This window comes from Lonchura striata, chromosome Z (genome assembly GCF_046129695.1).
Source record: "Lonchura striata isolate bLonStr1 chromosome Z, bLonStr1.mat, whole genome shotgun sequence".
Taxonomy (NCBI): domain Eukaryota; kingdom Metazoa; phylum Chordata; class Aves; order Passeriformes; family Estrildidae; genus Lonchura; species Lonchura striata.
This window is the reverse complement of record NC_134642.1, coordinates 16,208,432-16,235,076: the sequence shown is the minus strand read 5'-3', so window position 1 is coordinate 16,235,076 and position 26,645 is coordinate 16,208,432. Positions and strand designations below refer to the sequence as shown.

At 42.0% G+C, this 26,645-nt stretch overlaps 1 protein-coding gene across 4 annotated transcripts in view; it reads right to left on the bottom strand.

Annotated features, from left to right (window-relative positions):
• SMARCA2 (SWI/SNF related BAF chromatin remodeling complex subunit ATPase 2) overlaps positions 1-14,792 on the bottom strand; it is a 115,153-nt gene extending 100,361 nt beyond the window's left edge. The window contains exons 1-3 of one of the 4 annotated variants that reach the window (XM_077790128.1): positions 14,622-14,792; positions 2,985-3,109; positions 1,490-1,750 (exon numbers count right to left, since the gene is read on the bottom strand). In XM_077790128.1, coding sequence (XP_077646254.1) covers positions 1,490-1,714 — 225 coding nt within the window. In that variant the 5' untranslated portion in view covers positions 1,715-1,750; positions 2,985-3,109; positions 14,622-14,792. Of the gene's footprint in view, positions 1-1,489; positions 1,751-2,984; positions 3,110-13,160; positions 13,259-13,562; positions 13,626-14,621 lie in introns of those variants that run through there. The other 3 variants (XM_077790127.1, XM_077790129.1, XM_077790131.1) reach the window with 3 other exon arrangements.
• Between the last annotated feature and the right edge of the window lie 11,853 nt (positions 14,793-26,645).

Below are 26,645 nucleotides of genomic sequence, written 5' to 3'. Positions count from 1 at the left end.
GATGACATTTGTTGGTTTGTTTCTAACTACACCACAGGACTAACTGCCTGATATAACAGTATAACAGGATATATCAATACATCAAAAACATAATGTGTGAAGCATTCAGCCGTTCTATGGAAAATTCCTGGTGCCACCTCCTTCTTCTACAGGTAAAAGAAAAATCAAAAGGAATGAAGGACATTAGAACCCTGGCATGAAGTCTGGTGACAGAGTTATGAAAAGCTGGGCTGTAACTGACCCCCAGAACAAAAAAAATGCCAACTGCAAATGTCTAATCTGGCTAACAGCTAAATCAGATACCTCAAGATTCAAATGCAAAGGTTATAGTTACTGCACATACTGACCTCTCAGGAATTACAACAGGTCAGTACAAATGGAAAGCTGGATCACAACCTCCTTCACTTCAGCTAGTCTTTGTGTTATTAAAATATTTTTAGTACTTTGTGTAAAAGATGGTAATGTCATGTTCCCACTGACTGGATACTATTTTAATGAATGAAATTGATCCATATGTGAGAGTGTCAAAATGAAGACATCATTTCAAGAGGAAAATTAAAACATGTTTCTATTATTTTAGAGCAGTTTTTTAATGCAATTTTTTCTTTATATTCATATAACAATTCTCAGTGGAATCAACAATACTTGCCAAAATGTTTTCAGTATCTTGGCTCTGTAAATTGCTACTACGTATTTCTGAGTAGAACATCAGTGCAATTAAAATTATTCTGTGTTCTACATCTCTGATATACAACCAAACAAAAAATGACAATACATACAGAGACTGTTCTCACAAAGGAATTTCCACACAGGCAAGTATTTCCTCAAAGCAAAAAACATTAATGATAGTCTGAGCACACATAGTCTAATTTTAAGGGTATAACAATAACCACAGAAATGCAATTATTGACATGTTCTACATGACATAGTTTTATATTCCATTGTAAGATGGAGTCCTTATTAAATAACTTGAAAGGCATGTTTTTTAACCACATTTTCAATATGGAAGAGTAAACAAATTTGTAATACAAATCCTTTAAGGTGGATTAAGTTTGTTTTGGGTATTTTTTTTAAGAAAAAGAATGAATATTTCATTCAAAACTAAAAACCACCACAGAAAAAAACGACATTCAAACAGACAAGAAAAGAAAGAGAAAAGAAGTGGTTAGAATGGTGTGCCTTCAAGTTTTAACACTATCATTCATTTTTTTCTCTGTAGTAACATCTGTCTTACTGAAAACTACAGTTCACAAATGAAAATTTCCTAACTACTAATTATACTTCAAAGTAGTCTACTAAGGACATGGAAGCTGTGCTTAATCTGATACACAAATAATCTTTTGTAATAAAGAAAGAACTAAGAGTGTAGCTGAAGTTTTGCAAGTGATGTGTAATAGCAGTTAAGAAGTACTAAATGTAGTTTAAGTAGCTCTTTTCATCAGTGGAGAGAACTCTATGGAAAAAAGGTTCACTTGTAATAAACTATTACCTTATGCATTTGATGTATGCCTTCCTGTGGATAATCTGTAGGCCCCATTGTCGGCATTGGATGTGGGACACTGGGTGGCCCAGGACTTGGCCCCATCATGCTGTGAACGGAGCCAGGAGACGGCCCTGGTCCTGGGCTAGGTCCCAGAATCGGTCCAGGCGAAGGTCCTGGTCCAGGGGAAGGACCAGGATGAGGCATGGTGCCAGGATCTGTAGGCGTGGACATCTATTTTCTGTCTCCTTTTCAATTAGCAGAATAGCTCTAATAACAAAAACAAAACAAAAACAAAATCACAATGTCTATGTGACATTAGGGGCATGGCAAAAATTCATAAAATCTACTGGCAGTTGTTACACACACACACATACACATATGTACATACATACACATGCAAGCTGTCACCAGCAGAAAATGCTTACACAATCCTTAACATGGCCCATTAGCTTGGTCATCCTTCTAGAAGTCGACTAGAAAGATAAGGATCCTGCTAATTCCATCAATTTCTGGACATTTGTACGGTAGCCACAGAACAAAGCAGCTGGTGTGCTATGAGAAACATTTACCAGAAAACAGTTAAACCGACTTGCTATCACCAGATGTGTCATGTGGGCCAAGCAGAGCACAGTAGTTACTAAAAGCAGGAAAGAGAGTAGGGCACCTCTCTAACCTACATGTTAAACCATTTTTCCCTAAACAAATGTGACTAGCCTGAAACTTATACTTGTAAAATTCAGGGAAAGCATTAAAAGGATTATTAAGACTATTTTCAGAACTTTTATTTCATTTGCCCAAGCGCACTGAGACATACTTGGAGCCACCACCAGCCTGCCCTGGAGTGGCTGAGGGGGCACAGGCGGAGCCAGTAGTAGTGACTCAGTAGGAGGTTGCAACACGGCCTCACTCCCCCCAACCACCTCTTGCTGAGGCAAACAGCTCCAGTATAGAGCCATGGACTGCAGTGAGCAGGGCTGGAGCCAGGGGAACCACAGGGGAGCACTGACACCACCTGGGACTGGCAGCTTGCCCTAGAGCAGCCAACTGGGCATAAGTGCAGCCAGCAAGGATAGCAGCTGCTCCAGCTCTCTCAAATGGGGTCCCAGTGAATGTGACCAGGACACACTCACAGCACTCTTGTATGACCATTTGGGAGCAGCCAACAGAGGCAGGGAACAGACCAAGCAGCTGCAGAAGAAGGGCATTCTCTTATTAGTGAATACCCCATCACGTACGGTTTTTTGACATGCCACAGAGTTCATTCCCCCTGAAGTCACTGCACCAGCCATATCAGAAGCCTCCAGCCAACTAGATTACTCATTGGTAGATGTAGCTCTTCAGGACTTAGGCTGCCAGGAGTGCCTAAAGCCTCTCCATAAGGCTGGGGCTGACCATCACTCCTGACAAAGAAGATGTGTTATTTTAAGTGAGCTGTTGCCAGGTTAAGGAGCCATGGATGAATGAGTGAGAGATTAACAGGCTATTCTCACAAGTCTCAAACCTCCACTGAAGAGAAGATGCAGGTAGACTCAGAACACTTCCAAGCAGGAAGGCAGAGGTCTCTTGAACACAAACACTGGAAGCTGGTCACTGACCACACTAGGCAGCATTCTTCCTCCTGAAAACCTGAAGACAACAAATAGGACTGGTACCATTTACAAGAAATATGATGCCCTGGAATGGGCAGGAAAGTCAACTGATCAGGTAGACAAAGGTCCTTCTGGGATGGGGGAACCATCCGTAGCAGACAGCCTGCCAACCATCATCACAACTGTTCCTGTTAATTAAAAGGGAAAGGTAGCTGATACAGGTGACTCCTTCTTAAGGGCACTGAAGGCCTGCTATGCATACCAGACCCAAGCCACAGGGAAGTCTCCAGCTTCCCAGGGGCACATGGTTCCAAAACTGGATGTCATCGGCAGAATCTGCTTCTTTTTTTTATCATGGCATGGTCTATACAACAGTTGGTGTACTGATACCTGAAGGGATATACCTTTTACAGAGTGGAAAAAGGGCTCTACCACAAGAGCTAGCAGGTCTCACTGCAGAACTTTGAACTAGACTGGAAGGCAGGAAGGGATAAAACCAGGCTTCCCAGTGATAAGCAATGAGATGGCACACCGGAGCTTGAGGAATGTGATCACTCTATCCACTCCATGAGGTATAGGCTAGAATGAATTACAAGCATGAGAAAGGAGCAATGTAAAGTAGGAGTATAGCATTGTTTATAATGGAGGAACAAGAATGTATGGAGCTTACAACTGGCAACAGCAGGATTGAGACCCTCAGGGTTAAGATTAAGGTATAAACAAATAATGAAGATGTCATCATGGGAGGCTGCTATAGATCATAGGCACAATAAAGAGATTAATTCCTTATGTAATCATGAGAAGCCCTCAAATTTCTCCTTATGTCATAATTCAACCTGCCAGATGTTAACTGTGGATACCACACAGCTGGCACAATCAAGTCCAGGAGATTCTTAAAACACCTGGATGCCTCTTCATGGTTCAAGTACTAAGAATGCTATCTAGAAAAGATATTCTTCTTAATTTCATACTTCTTAACAGAGAGGGTCTCAAGAGTGACACCATAATTGGTGGCATTCTTGGCCTCAGTGCCCACATAGTAATCAAGCTCAGAATCTCTGACAGAAGCAAAAGTGCCAGCAAAACCCCAACTCTGGATTTGAGGAGAGCAGACTTCTGGCTGCTCAGGGAATCAGTCAGTAAAATAACCTGAGAAAATGCTTTTGCAGGTGCTGGGGTCTGTCAGTGCTGGTCATGTTTTAAGCGCCATCTTCTAAGGGCACAGGTAGAGGCAATTCTCCAGGTGAGGCAGAAGATGGCTTGCCTGAGCAGGAATCTCCTTTGGGAGGTAGAGGCAAAAAAAAAGAAGGTGTAGGCTCAGCAGAAGTAGTGTCAGGTGACGTGGGAGGATTACAGAGATGCTGCTCACCACTGCAGGGAGAAAATCTGTCATGCTGAAGTTCAGCTGCAGATGAAGCTGGCCACAATTGAAGGTGACAATAAAAAGAGGGGTTTTACATGCATTAATAGCAAAAGACAGTGGAGAAGTAACATTGTCCTCTTACAGGATGAGGATGGTCACCTCACAAACAAGGACATGGACATGGCAGAGATGTTTAATGCTTTCTTTACCTCTGTCCTCAATGTCAATGATGGCTTAAGGGGTTCCAAGGCCCTGAGTTGCAGGACAGTGGCAGTGAGAATGATCAACTCCCAGTTCCCTGTAAATCCACAGGGCCCAATGGAATTCATCTGAGAATACCCAAAGATCGGGCTGATGTCATCATGAGAGCTCTCTCAATGATTTTCTAATGGACTTGGGACTCCAGATAGGTCCCAGCTGACTGGAAATTGGCTGATGTCCCAGTTTTCCGGAAGAGCAAGAAGGATGAGCCTAGAAACTCCAGGCCTAGCAGTCTCACTTCAATGACTGGCAAAATAATGGAGACTATTTTTCTGAGAAGTATTGAAAAACACATGAAGGACAATGCAGTCATCAATCCCAGACAGCATAGGTTCATGATGGAAAAGTCATGCTTGTCAAAATTAACTTGCTTTTATGACAATGTAACCCACATATTTATCAAGGGAAGCCAGTTGATGTAATCCTTTTGGATTTCAGTGGAGGTTTCAATACTGTCTCTCACACTATTCTTGTGGACAAAATGTCAGCCTACAGCTGGGGAAGCACATCAAAATATGGGTAACCAACTGGCTAATGGGCTGCACAAAGGGTTGCAGTGAATGGGGTGGTATCAGGCTGGTGACCTGTCACTAGTGGAGTTCCACAGGGCTCCTCCTTAGGGCCAGTGTTCTTAAACACAGTATCACAGAATGGTTTGGGTTGAAAGGGACTTTTAAGATCATTTAGTTAACAACTTCCCTGCCATGCACAGGTACCCCTTCCACTGGATCAGGTTGTTCAGAGCCCAGTTCAACCTGGCCTTGAACACTTCCAGAGACAGAGATCTTCAACTTCTCTCATGAACCTGTGCCAGTGGTTCACCACCCCCACCATAAAGAACTTCTTCCTAACAGCTAATCTAAACATACCTTCTTTATGTTTAAAACCACTGCTCCTTGTCCCGCCACTGTGTGTCCACACAAAAAGTCCCTCTCCCACATTTTTATAAAGCCCTTTTAGGTAGTCAAAGGCCACAGTGGTGTCTCCCTGAAATATCCTCTTATCCATGTTGAAAACCCCTGCTCTCTCAGCCTTTCCTCACAGGAGAGGTGCTCTACCTAACCCTCTTCAAGGCCATCCTCTGGACCCACTCTAACAGGTCCAGGTCTTTCTTGTAGTGGGGACCCCACACCTGGACACAGCACTCCAGGTAGAGTCTCATAAGGGAAGTGTAATTGGGAAGACCCACCTCCCTCACTCTGCAAGCCACATTTTTTATGCAACACAGGATGCAGTTGGCTTTCTGGTCTGGAAGTGCACATTGCTGGCTTACCTTCTAAAAAGACTTGGAAGAAAGATTTGAAGGTATTACTAAATTTGCAGATGATACAAAAGTGGGAGGAGCTGTTGACTCCCTCAAGGACAAAGAAACCCTACAGAGAAATCTAGAAATAGAAAGACCTGGCCATCACCAAAAGTATGAAGTTTAACAAAGCCAAATGCCAAATCCTGTGCCTGGGATGGGGCAATCCTGGATGTAGACCGGGGAATGAGATCCTGGAAAGCAGTGACATAGAAAGACACCTGGAGCTCCTGATCAATGGAAGGTTGAATATGAATCAGCAGTGCTGTGGCAGCCACAAGAGCCAAGCATGGCCTGGGGGGCATCAGGCACAGCATGGCCAGCCTGGCAAGGGAGGGGATTGTCCTGCTCTTCTTTGCACTGGGGCGGCTTCACCTCAAGTGCTGGGGGCAGTTCTGGGTGCCACAGTAAAAGTGAGATACAAAACTACTGGAGAGCATCCAAAGGATGACCACAAAGATGGTGGAAGGCCCAAACCAGAAGTACCAAGGAGCAGCTGAGGTTATTTGGCTTGTTCAGCCTGGAGAAGACAAGACTGAGGGAAGACCTCATTGCAGTCTACATCTTCCTTACAAGGTAAAGAGAAGGAACAGACACTGTCGCTGTATCTCTCCTCTGTGGGGACTAGTGACTGGACCCAAGGGAATGACCTGAAGTTCTGTCAGAAAACTTTTAGGTTGGATATCAGGAAAAGTTTCTTCACCCAGAGGGTTGTTGGGCAGTGGAATGGGCTCCTCAGGGAAGTGGTCACGCCACCAAGCCTGATGGAGGCGTCTGGCACCTGGTGTAGTTCTTGCAGTATCCTGTGGAGTGGCAGAAGTTAGACTCAATGATCCTTTAGAGTGATTTTCAGATCAGGATATTCTGTGATTCTATGACTTGGTACCTTGGGATCCTGTTTCTTCGCAAGGTAAAACTGAGATGCCTATGAAGCTTCTCAGTTCAAAAGTCCACAGTCACTAAGTAGTCCTCTACAACTCCTCAACGTGATCACAAAAGGAATCAATTTACCAAATGTTCAAAACAGCAAACACCACAGCTTTCTCTAAGAGGCCCATGTTTTTTATTAAGGACAACACACATTTCCACACAACAAATAGTTTTCACATGTGTCAATCATGATATTGCAAAATCTAAGACTGACACTCTCACAGCTGAGTCACTATGTGCACTGTAAGAGAAATTCAATCAATTTAACAAAGCAGATACCTAGCACTACCACTACCATCCAGAAGAACATATACAGAACCATAACACAATCAATAATAAAAGTCTATCAGTATACAGTATCCAAAAATATCTTATTTCATAAAAGACATCTACCTATACCCATGCATTAAAATGGGTATTAAAATCTTCCGCTCTATTCACTTATTCATCCTATTTCAAATTCAATGTGCAATTCTCATAAAAACTAGCTCCAGTCTCAGGTCCATTATTTACAATGCCATTTACAATTACATTAAACATATCCTGCATGCAAACTTGAAAAATGTAAAAATCTTTTTTTGATGGGATAGCAAGTGTCCAAATTATGAAAAACAGTAAGTACCAGAGATTAATGTCTGCATTACTTACACCAGACCAAGTCCCTTCATCACCTTTCTCAGAGTGAAGATACAGCCCACAAAACTGGGAATTGTCTTAAACAGATTTGTATTCAGATATCTTGTATGTCAGAGAACAAGAAAAAAATAATTTATAAAATCTATATTGGGGAATATAAAGTATTGGAGAACACTACTTAAATGCAAGTAATAAATCCTGTCTGAAACAATCATAGAAATAAAGAGACAAAGGAATTTTCTCTGGCAATGGTAGTCCACAAAACTTAAAAAAATGCCACTGACCTAAACCAGAACACAGTAAGGCCCTCCCAACTAAGTATCTGTTCACAGAATTCACCTGACAAAAAGTTTATAGTTAAACACGTTTCAAAAATAGCTTAGTTTGTATTTATTAAGTCTGAGATTATATAAAAAAAACCCACAGAATTAAAATTCAGTAAAAGCCAGATATGTAATTCATTTAGGCCTTTATGAAAGTCTCATTAAAGTCAAGGCAAAAATCTACAAAAAGCCAACCGGTCCAACAGCAGCCAAGTTCCATGCAGATAGTATTGGTATTATTTTGGCTAAATTCTGGTGCCTGCAATGAAAAACGCAGTATGAAGCCAACTCCCTGCCAAAAGTCAGTGTTGACCTATTTCTTTAGACTGCTTTTAATGAGTATTGCCTGTTAGAATTAAAAAGCAAGGGGGAAAGAGAGGCAAAAAAACAACCAAACAAAAACAAAACAAAACAAAAAAGTAAATGTTTCCAACCAATTACAAGACTACAGTGAAATGAAAAAAAAAATCTTATTGTTCTAAATGATAAGGCTCTTGGTCCTGATTCTTGAACACCTTACAAGTTGTTTAATTGTTTTTCATGTGTCCAATCTTACAATTTCCTCAAAACACTTACTGGAGTAGTATTATTCACATAACTTCAAACAGTAAGGTTTTTTTTTTCCTGAACTGTAATCCCTTACCACCTCTTAGATCTATTTACATCAATATGACCAATTCTCTTTGGTGGACAGCCCCAGATGAACCACTGGCAATTGAATTTGCTGTGGTGAATCACATGGTTCTCCTGTGGTCTCAGAAAATTTCTCCACCTCTGCTGGACACAGCCAGAGCTAAGGCAAGGAAATAAAAAAGGCATCTATCATATGTCCAAGTAACTTTAGCCAGATCCAAATACGAACAGCCATAAAACCAAGAGACAAAGATTAAGGGAGACTTAGACTCTCTACTCAACTATTTCTACATGAAACGGTTTAGGACAGTGAATATCTGCACTGTGAACAATTCTAAATAACAGTCTCTAAGAATAAATGTTTCTCCACTATCATTTTATATACACTTAGAAAGTTTTGTAGATGTAACTAAATCACTGTACAATATGGTCTTCATAAGTTCAATGTTTCTATCACACACATTTTGGTATAAACCTGCTATAAACCCACAGGTAACAAAGGCAGGGATTTTTTTTTTTTTTCACATGAGGAAATATTAGTAAATCCCAAACGAAAACACAGCAGGTAAAAAACCATTTGCATTACTTTGGAATTCAAGATCAACTGTACAGCCAAAAAGATCCAGGGATTACAGACCACTTTGATAGGGCACACACCAAGTCTAAAAACAGATGGAACAGTAATTATTTATAATTCTTCTAGCTAGCTCCCTTAACCATCCAATATAGCTTCTGCTTTCCCTCTCAACCTACACTGAGCCTCAGCCAGGATGTTTTGGCCACATCTCCTGCCTCGGATATGCAGTGGACACTAATGAAACTATACCACTTAGAGCTTATGAAATACAGACCCACACAACAGCCACACAGACACTGCAAAGCTGACTGTAACTTTGTCTTCACAAGAGAAATAGTTATAATCTACTTCTCCCCACACATTTCAAACTGCAGTCATGATTCACAGCTGGTTTTGAAAAGATACGCTGTAAAGCTGTGATACACTATAGGCTATGGCAGTTATCTTTATTATACTACCATAAAAACCATAGAAATTTACTATAAGTGATTTGTATTACTTGCATAATCTGCTAACTATAATCAAATTAATACACTCAAAGTAGAAGAGCTGATTAGTAATGATACCTCATCATCACCAAATAACTTACCATACTTAGAAGCAAATCAGTGTTTTGTATTGTACAACTTCACAGGACATTCTGCATTACCTTTTATCATTATTTAACTATTGTCATTTCATTAAATGACAATTAAATCAATAAAAAGGTTTACATGAGACAATAAAAATCAGTGAGAAGACTCAAATCTTCAACTAACATATACCAGAGTCACTAGTTCACATGAGAAAAACCAAACACTGAGATCCTGCCTTTGCATGCTGATGTATGTATGCCATGTCAGTGTAACTTGAAAACCTTCTGCAAGGGAATCTGTACCTTAAAACACAAACCACAGAACCAGAAATGCTGAACATTATTTACTTATCCAGACACCTAGGCCTGAAGAACAAAACCTGTGCCAACACTTCAGCTGCATGTCTAGCTCTGTACCAGAAACTGTTGCAGGCATCCCCACAGAGCTCGCAAAACAGGTGGAATGCTTACACCAGAAACTTCATTGTGGAGTCACGTAGTGTAAGAGAAAGTTTACTTTAGGATGATAGTCAGTCCTCCTCACCTTGAAATATTCTTGTAGAAATTCTTACTCCTACTGCGTAGATATTTCAGCTTTACATAAAGTTCAACTTCTCTCAGCTGCTCCAACTTATAGCCTACCCTCTCAGGAAAAACTAACATCAGCAGCAAAAAATGACTTGTTAACAGCTGGGAGCTGAAAGTACTCAAGATTGTCAAAAGGCAAAATCACAAATCCGAGTACACACAAGTTAGGCTAAGCTACACTGCCAGACTTTACTGTGAAGACACTAGAGCATTGACATATGATCTTTTCTGATAGCTTTGCTGCAGAAGACAGTAGCCTTCAGGAAAAGGAGAGCAGATAGCTACAGTCAAAAGTTTAATTGCCATCCCACAATGTCAAAGATCAATCCCATGTTTGATGCATATGTAGATTCCACTGTAAATTTCAGGCACAGAAAACTGATACAGGACACTACTGAATGGTCATTAAATGGATTAAGTTTTCATACTGTGAGCTTTACAAAGGGTATTAACCACGTTATTGAAGACTGTCTTCTCATTTGTTTCTAAACAAAAAGCCGTATAAGATGCAGGCAGAAGGAAAGGAATGCATCATGTTACCGACAGGCTTTGGCTTTACTTAAACAGGAAAGAAGACAAGGCAGAAGCAAGAAAATTGTTTAAAATGCAAGTTACTTGTATTTAAAACATGTATTTTCTGTAAGAGCAAATTTAGCATTTTAACATTTCCTCCATTGTCCCACCTCTAAATGATCCACCTAGGTGTTCAAACTCTGAAGTGACAAATAGTAAATATTCTCTGCCAACTGGAAACAACCAGGAAAACAATGCCTATGAAGTAAAGACTTTATACACGTGTCAGAAACAAAGAAAACAATTTTCCGTGTTAGTCTTCTCATTCTATTGTATTTACAAACTATTAAAGCTGTGTCTAAGAAAGCTTTACTTCCTTCTCTTATTCTTCCTTCTCTATTTTATCTTGGAAATAAATCATAAGCTTTTCTCTAATGCAAATTTTATGACAAGTGATCTTTATGCCATAATTTTGTGTTTACTATTCCAGTAGAGAATAAAAAAAAAAACAAACACCTAATCTGATAAAGTTCAAAAGTGATGGAGGTATGGAGGTCCGGGAAACACCTATTACAGACAGAGAACTCTGACAGAAGCAGGAAACACACATAAATGTAACAGACATTTTTATAAGTAATTTACAAAAATATTCTAAATCATACAAAGAATTAGGAGCTTCCTCCTGGAAAGGATCACTTGTAGTTCATAGCAATATTACTCATCAGGACGACAAAAAAACACAGGCAAAATCTAGGTATTTTTTCAGTTGTTATTGTGCACATTTTGACCTTAACAAGTCCAACAAAAACTGATGGAGATAGTAATTTCAATATATAGGGAGATAGTAATTTCAAACACACCTTTGTCACGAATATATGTAATATAGGTATGCAAGCTGAAGGACTTTTTCTCCTGTTAATTTTCAAGCCTCAGTTGTTGGTGAAAGCACTTTTCAAACTTGACAAGAAACGTTCATAGATTACTTCAGAAATGAACAAAAGATCTAAAACAGCTTTGAACACGCTCTTTTGGCACATGTTCCATCCAACACCACAGAAATACCAGTCTTAAAGAGAAATAATGTTTATAATATTTTTACTCTCACCTCTGGCAAGTCCACATATGCTGTATGATCCACACTAAATTTTAAAAGCCCACTATCCATACAGTATTTTTTCTTTCTATCACTGATATATATATATGTATATGTATAGAGAGAGAAAGACATAAAAACCTGCCTCGAGGCAAACCCATCCTTCTGACACACTACTTTTTTTCCTTAGAATCACAAAAGAACAAAAGAAACAAAGTCAGAGACAGTAATAGGGCAATTAGGTTCCCAAAGAGAAAGTGTGCCCGTATTTGCACAACAATAGTAACTTGCACATAGGAGACTACCCCACCCCGAACACGCAACTGGTACACTAGCAAAGGAATTAAATTCTGGTACAGAATTGTGTACCGTTTGGGTCTTAGGGTCTGTGGTTAAAACCACTTAACATTTCAGAAAGTTAAAAGAAAACCAGCGAAAATGCAAACGGAACAATGCAGTGTCACAGACCCCAGATCAATTCTACAATGAAAGCATGCAGAACACAGCGGAAGAAAACCCGACCAAACAAAAAAGAAAAATCCAGCAACTTTTAATCTTCAATTCTTCAGCTGGTTATTTACTTGCATATTCATATTCACATTAATATTCATAAAAATATATCCTAAAAAGAACAGCGTTAACCTAGCATTCGATAACTCCGAATATCAAACATATTAATCAGGTATCAAGAAAAAACAAATTCGGTACAATGTATGTAATCTGCTGACACTTTTACACTCCCTTTGCTTGACCATAACGCACGCTCAGGTTAAAAACCAAAACAAAAAACAATCCAAGCCAATCGTTAAACTGTAACTTCAGATCGAGTTTAGAAGAGCTGTAACTTTTCCAGCCGTGCGCAGTTCGTAGTTCCACCATTATAAATTTAAGAGGGGAGGAGACAAGGCAAGAAACTCCATTTCTGCACCGTGCACGCAAGGAAGAGCCGCGGCGGAGCACCCGCGACCCGGGAGCGGCGGGGGGCAAGGGCGGGCGCTCGCCGCCTCGGCGGCAGCCCCGCCGCTCTGCCCCGGCGCTCGGGCCCTGCGGGCGGGCGGCGCGCAGGCCTCGGCGCCGGCCGCCCGCCGCCTCCCCCGCCAAGGCGCCGCGGCGGGCGCGCACAACCGGCAGGGCCCCGTTTTCCCCCCTCCAGCCCTTCTGGAAAGTTTTCTCCCCGGCCCACAAGCTGTAAAGCGTCCCTGCCTGGAAATGCGGCCCCGCTGCTGCCTGTCCCCGCCCCTCCATGGAGCAGCGGGTGCGCTGCTGGCGGCGCTGCCCGCGCACGGCCCCGTACCTCGGCCGCAGGCGGGCGGGCGGGCGGGCGAGCAGCCGGGTCATGCCTCAGGGCTGGGCCGGGCCCGTCTCCCCGCCTCTCCTTCCCTCCGCCACCATGTCACGCCGACCAAACATGTCTGTGCGCCTGTGTGTGGCGGCGGTGACTTCCTGATCCGCCGCCGCTGGTACAGGCGGAGGGACGGGAAAGGCCACCCGCCCTCCTATCCTCCCCCCGCCGCCGCCTCCCGCCCCTGCCCCGCTGCGGCCCGCGGACGGGCTCCGCTGCCCCCGGCCCCGCCCGGCAGCTGGCTGCAGCAGCGCTCTGCCGCCCACCCCCGCCTCCGGCTGGGCACAGAACTTTTCCAGGTGCCAAACACCGCTGTCCCCTCTCACGACACGGGGGCCGGCGACCCGCAGCTACCTGAGCATCCGCGCGCGTTTGCATCCTGGCTCCCGCCCGGCCGGGTTAAAAAAAATAAATTTCCGCGCACACCGGAAATAAAACGCTTTTTTGCTTGGCAGGCGATTCCAAAATTGTAAGCGCATGTTTTGTGCTACTCTGCTTGGAGGTGGGGAGGAGGAGGGGGGTGAATTTCTGCAGGGAAAACGGGAGGGGTACGACGACATGCAAGCTATTTTGGGAAGTAAACCGCGACACCTTTCCAGCAGGAGTGACTGCACAGTTAAAAACAAGAGACCGAAAAGCAACAGGAGCCGCAGCCCTGTTGGGCTAAAGTCCAAGCCCCCGCTTCTTCCCCCTCCCCGGTGTGTGCGATGTTTGTGACAGGCACGCAGCGACGATCCGGATCATGGCCTCCCTGGCTCTGCCGGGGAATGCCGCTACTCTCCTCGCAGGCGAGACCGCTCCCCCCTGCACCATGTTCCTCCCCCCCCATGCCTCCCCACTTCCCCTTGCTCGGCTGGGTCTGAGCCAGCGTGTGCCACGGCGGAGGAACAGCCCCAGCGCACCGCGCTCTGCTGCCTCCGGACGCCCTGAACTTCACCCCGCGACCCCCGGCAGCTGCAGCGGAGCCGCCCCCGGCCCGTCCGTGCGGGCCGTCGCTCCCCAAGGATCTATTTGTGGCCGCTTCGCCCGCAGCCCGTGACACGCTCGCTGGGCGGCAGGACCGAGAGTGCCGCTGACTCACGAGTCAGCCACCGGCGACTCCGTGGGGGTTCTGTCGCTCCCGCTCCGGAGATCCGCATCGTGATTATTCCAGAATAATACCGGATCAAAACTTTCTTCTCCCCACCCACTGGGGGATATAAATATTCGGGAGGGCCCGGCACGGGGGAAGGTGGGGAGAGGAAGCAGGTGGCACGGCGGCGGCTGGGACCGGCGGTGCCGTGCGCAGGGAAGGGCAGCGATGGGGAGAGGGAAGGTGGGCACGGAGCGAGCCGGCACAGCCGGCGACAATAAAGGACCGTGCCCGGGCACGGGGAGCTGACGGGGTTGGACCGAGTCGCAAGTTGTATTTACCTTCCGCCCGGGCGGAGCGCCGTGCTGACTGTCGCTCCTCTCCCCCCTCAGTGAGTCACCCGAGTCCAGAACCGGAGCGAGGGACTAGATCACGAACATGACTTCATTGATGACAGCCATTCCCTCCTCTTCCTAAACTCCTGCCCCTCCTCCGGCCCCCCCTTCGCCTTCGCCACTGCTCAGACAGCGGTGTTGCCATTGGTCCGCCAGGCAGGGAGTGCCCGCCCCCTTGCGTAGAAGGGGCGGCTCTATTGGCCCGGGGAGCCGTCGCTCACGCGGGAGGCCGGGGGGGCGGAGGTGTGCAGGCGCGCGCGGGGCGGGGTGCGCCGCGCTCCGCGGCGCCGTGCGCAGGGCGAGCGCGGCGCTGCGCGCGGGCCGCACGGCCGCGGCAGCCCGCGCTCCCCGCGGCGGCGCCGCCGCGCCCCTCCCGGCCCGCCTCCGCGGCGCGGGGAGAGGGGCAGGACCTCTTTGCCTACGAGGGCGGCACTCGCGGCAGTAGTTTGGGGAAGAGGTGAAGAAGGTGCTGGAAGTGCGCTGTGCCTCTGCCCCGCTGGAGGGGCGGGGAGGAGCCAGCCTGACGGGCGTGGGATCAGCTGTGTCTGGCTGTTGGGTGTCTGTGTGTGTGCGTGTGCGTGTGCGTGCCCAGGGCGGGTGTCTCTCTCCCCTTAACATAAAAACACGTGTGTGGGGAAAGCTTAGAGCCCATCCCCTCTCTCCGTAGCAGAGGTTCTGTCGTGGACGACGGCGGGCTGCCGAGAGCGTTGCAGCGGACCCGGCCTGCCGGCAGGCTGCGGCTGTCCGCGGCCGCTCGCGGGGCAGGGCCGGGCGGCTGCGGAGGCACCGGCGGCGAGAGCGAACCCGGGGGAAGAGCCGCGGAGCAGCTCTTGTTTCTGCGCGATTGGGAGGGGAAATAGTGCATTGTGTTGCTTGCTTCCGTTTGAGTAGGTTTTTTAAAGTTGGTTTGGAAGGACACTTTCCAGTTCTGTATCCTAGTGCTGCATATTTTTTGGTTTTTTGGGTGTTTTTTTTTGGTTTGTTTTGTTTTTGGGGTTTTCTTTCTTTGGTTGTTTTTTTTCCTGTTTTGTTTTTTTTTTTTTTTTTGTTTTTTTTGGTTTTTGTTTTTTTTTTTTTGGTTTTTGTTTTTTTTTAATGCTTCAGGTGGTTTACGTGGTTTGCAGCAGGGGCTGCAGAGCTCCCATGTTTTTTGTACAAGCTGTACCTGTTCATGTAACAGGCAACTAAGTACTTCATTAAAATAATGGGCCTACCTGTCTGAGGTTTTTTTTTTTTCTTGAACACGGGTTGTAGAGGTAAAAAAAAAAAAAAAATGCAGCCAGATTACTGTACGTGGTGTTAGAGGTAGTTACATTTTTTTAAGATTATGTCACATGGGCAGTATTTGCCATTCTGCAAGTAAAATTTCACTTCGTATGGAGTAAGAATGTTCATAGGAATCTAAGTAAAATCAGTAGCTACTACAGACGCTCAGGTGACCGAGTTTAAGTGAAGTTCCTGAGCTGTGGTCAGGTGGAGTAGTTAAAGACCTGAAATAGTGCTGGGAGCACCAAATGCATCTTATGGTCTTAAAGTGACAGATATTGTTTACACGGTGTTTAGCGTGGAGCTCTTTTTATTCAAATCACCAATTTGCAATGCTGGCAATACAATACGAATTACTACTGTTCCTGTAGTTTTCCAGTTTAATCGTCTTCATTTTATTTTTTTTTATGTAAATGGTCAAAATGCTGAAAATAGGTGTGTAAGAATCAGTGCTAACTGGATAATGCAAAGTATCAATAAATTAAAAAGTTTAAAAGGCTGTATTTTCAGTTCACCATTGTCATTGCAAAATATTTACTTGGGAACAAAATCAAAGAAGTTGAATCATTCAAATCTTAATATACAAAATAACTTATGTCATTATGTAAATCTTTTGATTGACTTGTAATTTAAAACTTTGTTTTTAGCTTTGTCTTAAGCTGCAAACTGGCGTCTAAGAGATAAAAGAATGTATTTAACATTCTTGGAACATTATGCTAATGAAAATGAAAGGGGTAAAGAGATGCTTTCTCATTATAATTTTTTTTCTTAATACTGAAACTCTCATTAGGCAGTCATTTACGCTTGTCGTTTGTTTTTCTTCCTCCATTCCCTAGTGTAAATCTGAGGACTGTTTGCCTTTTCTCTCTGCCAAAGAGACAACAAACATTAAATAATGGAGGGGAAGCTTTCTTTCAAAACAGCTCGACTGTTTGCTGGATTCAGCAACACTCAAAACATTCTAAACCAGGTCAGGCCATTCTTTTTGTTAGAAAGTATACAGAGAAGAAAAATAAATAAAAAGTTAATCTTTTAGGCAAAAGAAGAAAGGTTCTCTTGACTCTGGAATAGATACAGCTATATTTAGTTAATGATTATGTTTATTTTGGGAAGGTTGCAGCAGCCAATTCCATTTTGAGAGCATGAACATGCCTGTTGCTGGTGTCAGTCTGAATGCTTTTTCTTTTTGTGTTTTGATGAAGTACCATTGAATCTCATTGTAATCTGTCTGGAGTGGGTGGGAAACATGAGAGTTTTTTGTCAAGTGAGGCATGTTCACCTGATACAAAAATCCTAATTGGAAGGGTCAGTAAGGCTTCCCTATATGAGCCTTAAGTAGCTGAAGCTTTGTTTATAATGAATATGTTGATGATGAATAGTCACATGCTATAGGATAAATTTGTTTTCCCCCATTAATTTATCTAATATAACAAAAGGAAGAAAAGATGAGGGTCTTTAACTTGAATTAAATGGATATGGCCATTAATGGTAAAATAGCATGTAAAATTTTCAGACTAGATGAGGTACCACTACAAAAAGAGATATTTCTTTGAGTAGCTAGATATGTTGCTGTGGAACTAAAGCTTTTTTATTTGAAGAATTATACCAACACAGTAAGGCTGTTGAGAAACTGATGTATCGGTGGTACTCTTGAAGGGACACTTCAACCAAAAAGAGGTCATTACCACCAGGGAGTTGCAATTGTTTACAGCAACCTCACCATTACCACCTTGAAACCCCTGCTGTAACAGTTAGGGCTGCTATTTCTGTGTTTGCTATCACTTGTCTGCCAGAGACAATTGCACTCACTGCAACAGAAATAGCAGAAAAAATTATATTTTAGTATTTCAGCCGGTTCTTAGCAGAATCCAGCTGCTTTAGCCTAGGTGGCTGTGAAAAATGGCTTAAGCTAGAACATTCCAAGAAGACAGCTTTATGCTCAGGCTTCTGCTTCAAAATGTTCTTCAGTGTGTCCAGGGAAATCATAAAGAAGTGAACTTGGCCATCCACAAGTTCATGGGCTCTGCTGGGTTCCTTCATACTTATGAATGCTGAAAGAACGAGTAGACATGATTGCTCTCAGATCTTTGAAAGGTCATGGCAGTCAGGAGAGGTGTCACAATACTAGAGGACAGCAAGTACCACCCTAGTCTTCAAAGGCGGCAAGAAGGAGATTCTGGGATCTACAGGCCGATCGGTCTCATCTTAATCCTGGAAAAGGTAATGAAACGTTTCATCCTGGAGGCCACCTCCACATACATGGTGGACACAAAGATGATGAAGAGTAGTCAGTGTGCTTAACTAACCTGATTGCCCTCTATGCTGAGACAATTACCTGGGTGGATGAGAGGGAAGAGCAGTAGATGTTTACCTGGACTTTGAGCAAGAGTTTTGACACTGTCCTCTGGTGTTACTCTCATAGGCAAGCTCAGGAGTATGGGCTGGATGAGTGGACAGTGAGGTGCCAGTTCTCACTGCAACCTCACTGTCCGACCCAAATTTCCTGAGCTTGAACTGCAGATCCCCGAGGGTTGTAATCAGTGGCACAGAATCTCATTGCTGGCCTGTCTCTAGTGGTGTCCTCAAGGGCTCAGTACTGGTCCAGTATTGTTTAACTTGTCAGTCATGGGTAGATGCCTCCTCAGCAAGTTCACTGACAACACAAAGCTGGAAGGGAGCGGCCAGTACCCAGGAGAGCTGTGCAACCCTTTAGAAAGACTTCAGCAGATTGAAGAGGTGGGCAGAGAGGAACTGTCTGAAATTCAACATGTCCAGTTCTGGGCTCCTCAGGGCAAGAGAGGCATGTAGCTCCTGAAGCATGTTCAGCTGAGGGCAGCATAGGTGGGGTCTGGAGCATTCCAGCTGGGACAGGGCCTATTCAGTCTGGAGAAGAGAAGACTGAGAGAAGATCACATCAATATGTATAAATATATGATGGGTGGCTCTCATGAGGATGGAGTCAAGTTCTTAGTAATGCTGAGTAATGGGCAGAAGCTGGAAGATAGAAACATTCACCTGAACATGAGACATGAGGAAGAAATTCTCTACTAATTGAGCACTGGAGCAGGTTGCCCAGAGTAGTTGTGGAGTCTCCTTCCCTAGAGTACTTAAAAGCAATGTAGACAAAATTCTGACTACCATGCGCTAGGGCATCCTGCTTGAGCGAGGAAGCTGATGACCGCCAATGAGCTTTTCCTCACCTACTTGTTAAAGGGGAACAATACTTGCCCTGAAGTAGGTGAATCCTGGTGGGAAGGTTACTCCTTACACATCTGTTGTTGTGCCACTTGTGTCACTTGACATGAGTATAGAATAGTCATACAATACATTGAATGTAGAGTGTATCTGAGCCTGATATGATTGACAGCAAAGTCAATTGGAGCTGGTTCAAGCTTCTCCTTCTCTTGTGGAACAGTAAATTACTATTTAATTTAAAAGTAAACCTTACATTCAAATACAACTTTTATTAATGTGCTTGTACTCATACCCATTTCCCCTCAGCCTTTTTTTTTTTTTTTTTTTTTTTTCTGGAGACATGCTCATCTATCCGCATTCACAAGTTTAAAAGATAGAGCCTTTCAGCCTGTTTCAAAGCAGCTTCATTTGCTCTAAACTTTCAAGGTGTTTTTGTGAGTGTGATGTTGAAAAGACAGTATTCAAGTGAGATCCTTTCAAGGCTAAATAGAGGTTAATAGCAATCTTCTTTGTCAAAATATGCTTTCTGAATACATTCCAGAATAAAGCTGGTGGGTGAGGAAGGTGAGCTGGCTTGCAGAGATAATGCATTACTGTTCTATTTTGTAGTCTCTAAATTTCTAGATTTTGGTTTTATGTCATACGTTACAGGAGAGAAGTACACTGTGTTATCTCTTTCTCCCTTTGTTCTTTTCAGGCTGCCATTGTATTTCCCAAGCAAATAGTCCCAGTTTTATGTGTATGGTTTTGCAAGAATAACACTGGACACTCGATATTTTTTGAATTTTATCTTAATGGTTTCTGAGCCTCTGCAATTTCTCAACATCCATTTCAGTTCCAATCCTCTCTTCTGCAGTGCTCACCAAATCCCACTAGCTTTGTGTCACCTGCAGATTTTGTAAACATACTCATTAGTGAAGAAATTTAAAAGACTTCTGAAGATAACTGTGCCCAGAATGGATTTCTCTGGTACTCTGAAATGTCCTCAGTTATTAAGCGTTCATTCCTGGGTGTTGACCTGCTGTCGTTCTGGCGTCCCATTATCTTCCTGTGTGCCTGTAGTAAGATGATTTGTTTTCTAGTTCTGGCTCTTCTTGGCCTGTTACACAGCTTTCTGCATATGGTCAAAATGTCTTTTGTTCAGTGGAGCAAACACAGAATTCTGAACTGAAGCCTGATTTCTTAGAGAATCTATTTTGCTGTTCTTCCTGTTGTTAGTACTGCTCCTATGGCAAATGTTAATTTACCCATCTTTAAACATTCTGTGAATTTCCCGCTTAAGTACAATAGGCAGGTAGAATCTATCATTATTAACTTACTCTGGTATTCCTTTTTAGAATCATGCTAATTACAGGGCTGTGTCAGAATACATTAAGAAAATTACCATTGTAGAACTTCAAATGTACTAGATTTGGAAAAAAACAATTCTTTGCTGTATGATTACAAATACTATGGTGATTCAGTTTAGTCCAAGTGGAAAACAAGTATGGAGGACAATGGATTTTTTCTTCAAATAAGGCTCAAGTCAAGTCATTATGCAAAGAATGGCATATGTTACATACATGTAACACATGTTCTAATTTTTAATCTGCTGTTAGGTTAGACAGGAAATCTATCTAGGCAGTGAATATTGTGGGCATTTGAAAAGCATGACTTGCCCTGAAAATTCTGTATAAACCAGAGTTACACAGCAGGAAAATCTTATGACTGTTTGATTAGTAGAATTTCCCAAAAATTTATTTTTTTCTTATCCACTTTTCTTTCCTCCAATCAAATTTGTGTTCTCTTTTTTACTTACAAGTGTTTATCTTTTCACTTTTCTCCTACCTTCTTTATTTTCTTCCAGAATTGTTTTTCCTTCATCAGTGATGTTTCTGCCAGCATTATGCACAGTGACTACAAGGTGGAATTACACTATGTAAAAAATTCTTATTTTTATAAGCCACTGCTCACCATTTAAACAATGTTTGAGAACCAATTATCAGTACTTTCTCTTCTTGAGCTACAGACTGGTTTTGCCCAGATGCAAACGTGTTTAGGACAGTGGAATCTAAGTAAAGCTAACTGGTGTTAACAAGACTTTCATCCTCCCTGAAATGTGGTTTTTGTCATACTTAACTTTATCATATGAAAGGGGATATTCTTGTCCTGCCAACCAGGGAAAAAAAATTAAATGGTGCAGACAGAAAAGGAAACTTTAATTTTCATTCTCTGAAGAGAAAATTTGGAGATATTTTTATTTGTTTTCACAGCATTTTTCCAGGTCCTGTTCCATGTGTGCTTAGTTTTCAGATTACAAGATTGTGAATCCATAAGCAAGTCACAGGTTATATGAATATATATTTTTTTTCTACTTCTTGAGCAGTAGAGTATGTTTGCAACTTCTCAGTCATTGTAATAATGCAATAATAACTGAACACAATTAGAACATACTGGTAAATTTTATAATTCAGTGCACTGTATGAAGTAGCAGAATAATGTAAGAGTCTCTCCTACCTAAACATGTAACATCTGAGACAAGTCCTGGAATGTCTCATTAGCCTTCTTATCTCAGAAATGTATTTTATCAAAAGTCAGCCTAGTGAGTATGATGATAAGGGAAAACAACAGTAAAATCAAGAGAGAAATGGTCTGTTCAGAGAGAATAGTTTCAGTATCTCATTAAATATGTTCTCAGTGTGCAAGGGCAATTTTCTTGTGTACTGTAACAGAGTTTTCCCAGATGAGTGACTGCTAACTGCTCGGTTACACAACTTGATCAGAAGTACCAAAGACAAATAGCAGATCTGGGATGAGTATGTTTTTCTAAAGGCTATCAAACACCTGGATAAATTTGAGCCATCTCTGCTGCTACTCAGCTTGAAGAGTAATGACAAGATAAAGCCTTAAGGGTGTTCTGTCTCTGCTCCCGTATGAGCTCATTGCTAACTGCTATAGGTAAGTAGGACTCTGGAGATATTTTTGTTTTCTATTTATACTTCTTCCTTACTAAATCAGGTGCATGAACATGAAATACAGCTACTGAAGAAGGGAGGTATGTAATTTAAGACGTGGAGTTTTGTTTTCAGCCGATCTTGTCAATATCCTCTTTCTAATTTAGTGTTCACACTCTGGTTAGGATATAAGAATAGTTTACTTCTGTTTAGCTTTGAACAACTGATCTTGAAGCCAAAATAAATTGTTCATAAGGGGATGGCGTACAGGACAGGCCATTCAGCAATGCAAATGAAAAGAGTAGATGTCAGCTTTCTGCAACTGTTGTTTACATTAGTCATTGCTTCTAGCAATCTGCTTACACAACTATTCATATTACTTTTAACACAGAAATTCAGATAAATCAAGTTGATTTTGACTGGTAGAGTAAATTGGATGTGCCAGACATGACCCAGAAATTTGCACTTACATCCCAGAAGGCCAGTTGTGTACTGGACTGTGTGCATAGTAGTGTGGGCAGCAGGGAGAAGCCCTCCCCCTCTGCTCTGCTGAGACCCCACGTGCAGTGCTGCATCAGCTCTGGGGTCCCAGCACAGGAAGGACCTGGAACTGTTGCAGTGAGTCCAGAGGAGGCCACCAGGCTGACGGAGGGATGGAGCACCTCCCCTGTTAGGAAAGGCTGAGAGGATTTAGTTTGTTCAGCCTAGAGAAGAGAAGGCTTTGAAGTGACAACATTGCAGCCTTCCAGTACCTGAAGGGAGCCTGTAAGAAAGATGTAGAAAGATTTTGACAAGGACAGGTATAAGAGGGAATGGCTTCCAACTGAAATAAAGGAGGTTTAGATTAGATACTAGGAGGAATTTTTTTTTATGAGCATAGTGATGCATTAGAATGGGTTGTCTCCATTAGCCGTCAATGTCCCTTTGCTGGAAGTGTTCAAGGCAAGTTTGGATGGGACTTGAAGCAACCTGGGCTAGTGAAAGGTGTTGCTGCCCATGGCAGGAGTTGGAATTAGATCACTTTTAAGGCTCATTTCAACCCAGTTCCATGATTCTTTGATATGAACCAACCCATTGCATTTTGGCAAAGTAATGCTGCTTCAGGCTGTGTTTTTGACATGTTACAGAGAATTTCATTTTTCACAAGAATTGCGATAGGTGAAAGCAACTTTTAATCCAAGAAAAAGGTGATTCCAGAAAAAAATCATCCAGTCATAAACAGGGATTAATAACTGTGATGATATTGTAAATTCACATGGTCTAGATTAGCCAGAAACATTTCTGTGTTAAGAAGATAGCTGTGTTCTTTTTAGAAATCCCAATGAGTTGCTCAGTCTCTTTACGTGTTTCCTACTTTATTGCATATAAATTCTGCTACTTAGCTTGCAAGAGTGTTGTGTTCATTGTTGCAGCAACTTTGCCTGCTGTCTGAGAGCTAGAGGCTGTTTGGCCTTTGCAATCTTGTTAACCTGTACGTGTTAATGACAGTTAAAAAGCATTGTTTTAATACATGATGTTTTAATCTAGCTGTGTAATGTACTTGAGTTAACTTGCAACCATGTGCTTGACAGGTCTGGGTAGGATAGTGATGATGATACTTACTGTCCAGTTTGTCTTGTGCAATGAAAGGTAAGTTAGCTGAGACAGCTAGGAGGTAGTTAGCCTCTGGCAAAGAAAGTTCTCAGAACAGCTGTAGCTATATTCTGTCTTCATACCTTGGAAAAAATCTTCATACTTTCAGAAATTTATGTATAAATGCAGAAAAAAATGTCTGCCAGTAGATGAAATTTTGTGGTTTAGCACAGATTATTCTCACCAGCGTTGCTAGAGACCTCCTATGAAAAATTACTAAACTCTTCAAGTTCTACTAGGCTCAAATAGTGCTTCTCTCATTACAGCTCTGACAGAAATTTTCGTAGTTTGAAATAAAATATTTTAATAGAACACTACCCCTTGGGTAGGCTTCCTCTCCCATACATCATAAAACATGTTCCTGGAATTGGTCTATTAGATTCTTAAATGTTTGTGTAGATTAAACTACCAGGTCTAAGTTTGATGGTGCTGTTCCAGTTTAACCTGTGATAGCTGAGGTGCTACTTCTTACACCAAAACCATGGTTTGGCAATGGTTTTTGCTGTGGGGCTTTGTGGATGTCTAGGAGTATGGAGACTGTCACTGGCCAGCTTCACAAAGTCACCCTGTGCTTTCCATGAGGAGAAAATTTAGCCCATTGAAGAGACTTTACATCATGGGACACTCCATTGTCCTGGCTGGCAGAAGCAGAATGGTGTGTTAGTAATGTCTAAGTGCTGCAACAGTTTGCTGCAATGCTTATGAGTCAGAGCTCTATATAATTTGCCATGCACTGTTTAATACTCAGGTGGAATGTAATGTATGTGTGAGACTGTTATCAAAATCAAAACATTGTATTCTTGCCCACCTGAATTTTTTTTTTTAGGATTTTTAGAAGCCTTTATCAGTCTGAAAGCCTCTACCTGTCTCAAATATAGATGTATCTAGCCTCATGGTTTTCAATTATTTTCCTAAAATAGAAAATAATCAGAATTATTTTTTAATAAAAAACTGTTAGTAGGACTATAACCTTTGTTTTAATGCTTTTTGTAACTAAAGGAGCAGAATTGGATACTACTTTTGAACAGTGTTAAAATAATCTGTTTCTGATAAAAAGATAGAGGAGCTAGAAGCCTGTTGCACAAAACTTATCAATGGTTTTCAAATATTTCTGCTACCAACTGTCACTAAACAAAAATTTTTTTACAACTTCTAGAGTGTATAAAACCCCTGCAGTTAACCAGCCATTTTGAATTTCTGAAAATTTACAACTTACTGAAAATATTGGGGACTTTTCTGCAAAATTAATGAGGACTTTTTCCACTATAAGATTTATATAGAATGACGTGCTCAGAGCAATAACAAAATAGAGCAAAACAACTGTCAGGTTAATCCCTGCAGCAGAGAGTGGGAATCTGGCAAAAAGTTGTCATCACTTGTTACCTATCTAGTTATAGAGGTGTTATAAAGTGTCTTAAATGACATAAGAGTACTTGAAGAATATTAATATTAAACAATAAGGAGAAAGATTCAACTAAATCTTAACATACTAGTATCTGAAGAAAGTAGATAAATTTAATACCTCAGAGTTAATTTGTTCAGGATAAAAGATGAAAGTATCAAGGAAAATAAGCCATCATGCAACTCTGGATTTGTATTGGAGAGGTGTTTGTCTAATAGGGTTTAACTCTAGAGCACTTGCTAATTTCATCAAATAAAAAGGGATGCATCTAAATGGGTCATCTCTGATTAGAAGCTTTGAAAAGCAGAATGATTCCATTCCAGGGAGGCCAATAAGCTAGCTAAACATACAGGCCTTAGTTACAAAGGGCTGGATGTTAATATTCTGGGTGATTAAACTAGAATGATACATTGTTTTTATTATTATATTGTCTGTAGTGCTTATAATTTTGTCCATTGTTTCTTCTATTATTGTATTTACTTCTTATTTAGCAGGGCAAATTGATTTTTTTAAGTGTGTCAGGTACAATCCTCTGCCTCACTATTGCCTTCATGCATTCTCATATGTGCTAACAATAACATAAAGGAAAATGGCTGTGCACCTCTTGCCCCTGACTGCCATCTGCATTTTCACCAGGCCCAGTATTGTGAACAAATTTTCAAGCAAAGCAGGCTGTCAGTGTGATATGCCTGGGTATAAGTGTATGTTGGCATTTAGGTTCACAAGTGTTAGTATGTGTGGTATACAGATTGGTAAGAAGCACAGATGCATAATTGTAGTAAACTTTCTCAGGAGTCTAACAAAAAACACAGAGAACCTGAATTCTGCTGGTGAACTACTAAACCTCTTCTAAGACTGGATGCATTAGATGCATTAAGAATAATTAAAAAGGAAGAAAACAAATTTGTGAGTGGATAGATGCAAGCACGTTGAGAAGAGTAGTAAGACAACCATCTCCCCACTGACCAATAAAGTGACATTTAAAAGTTAACTGGAAACCATTACTGGAGTAGTGTAAGGAAACCCCAGGGACAAAAAACCAAATATAATCAGTTACCAAAAATAAGCTATTATGCACCTAGATGTAAGGGATGTAATGACAAAATAACCCCTAAGCTAGCAACAGTTTAGTTGGAGATGCAGTTGTGTAAGGACTGAAATAGGTATGGAACACATGGAAATCTTTTGCAAAGTAATCATTGTTCTGTACCACTGTAAAAAAGCCATCTATTTTTTTTGTCATTAGAAAATTATTAGGGGTGTTATTGTTAATTAATTAATTGGAATTTATTACCATGGATTGTCTTTTTTGTGAAAGAGGTGTTAATGGTTCTTGCAACATGAAAATTGTTTTGAAGTAATGATGAGAGTTATGAGTTATGTCTCTTCTCTCTTTCAGCAATTCTTTCCACGTCACTCCCACTACAGTCAGCCGTTGCCATACCTGTTCTGGAGGACTTGAAAGAGATTAAGTTTACTACTTCTGCCATGGTGTAGGACAATCAGAAGAAGAAAAAGAAACTTGTTACTTTTGTAAAAAAA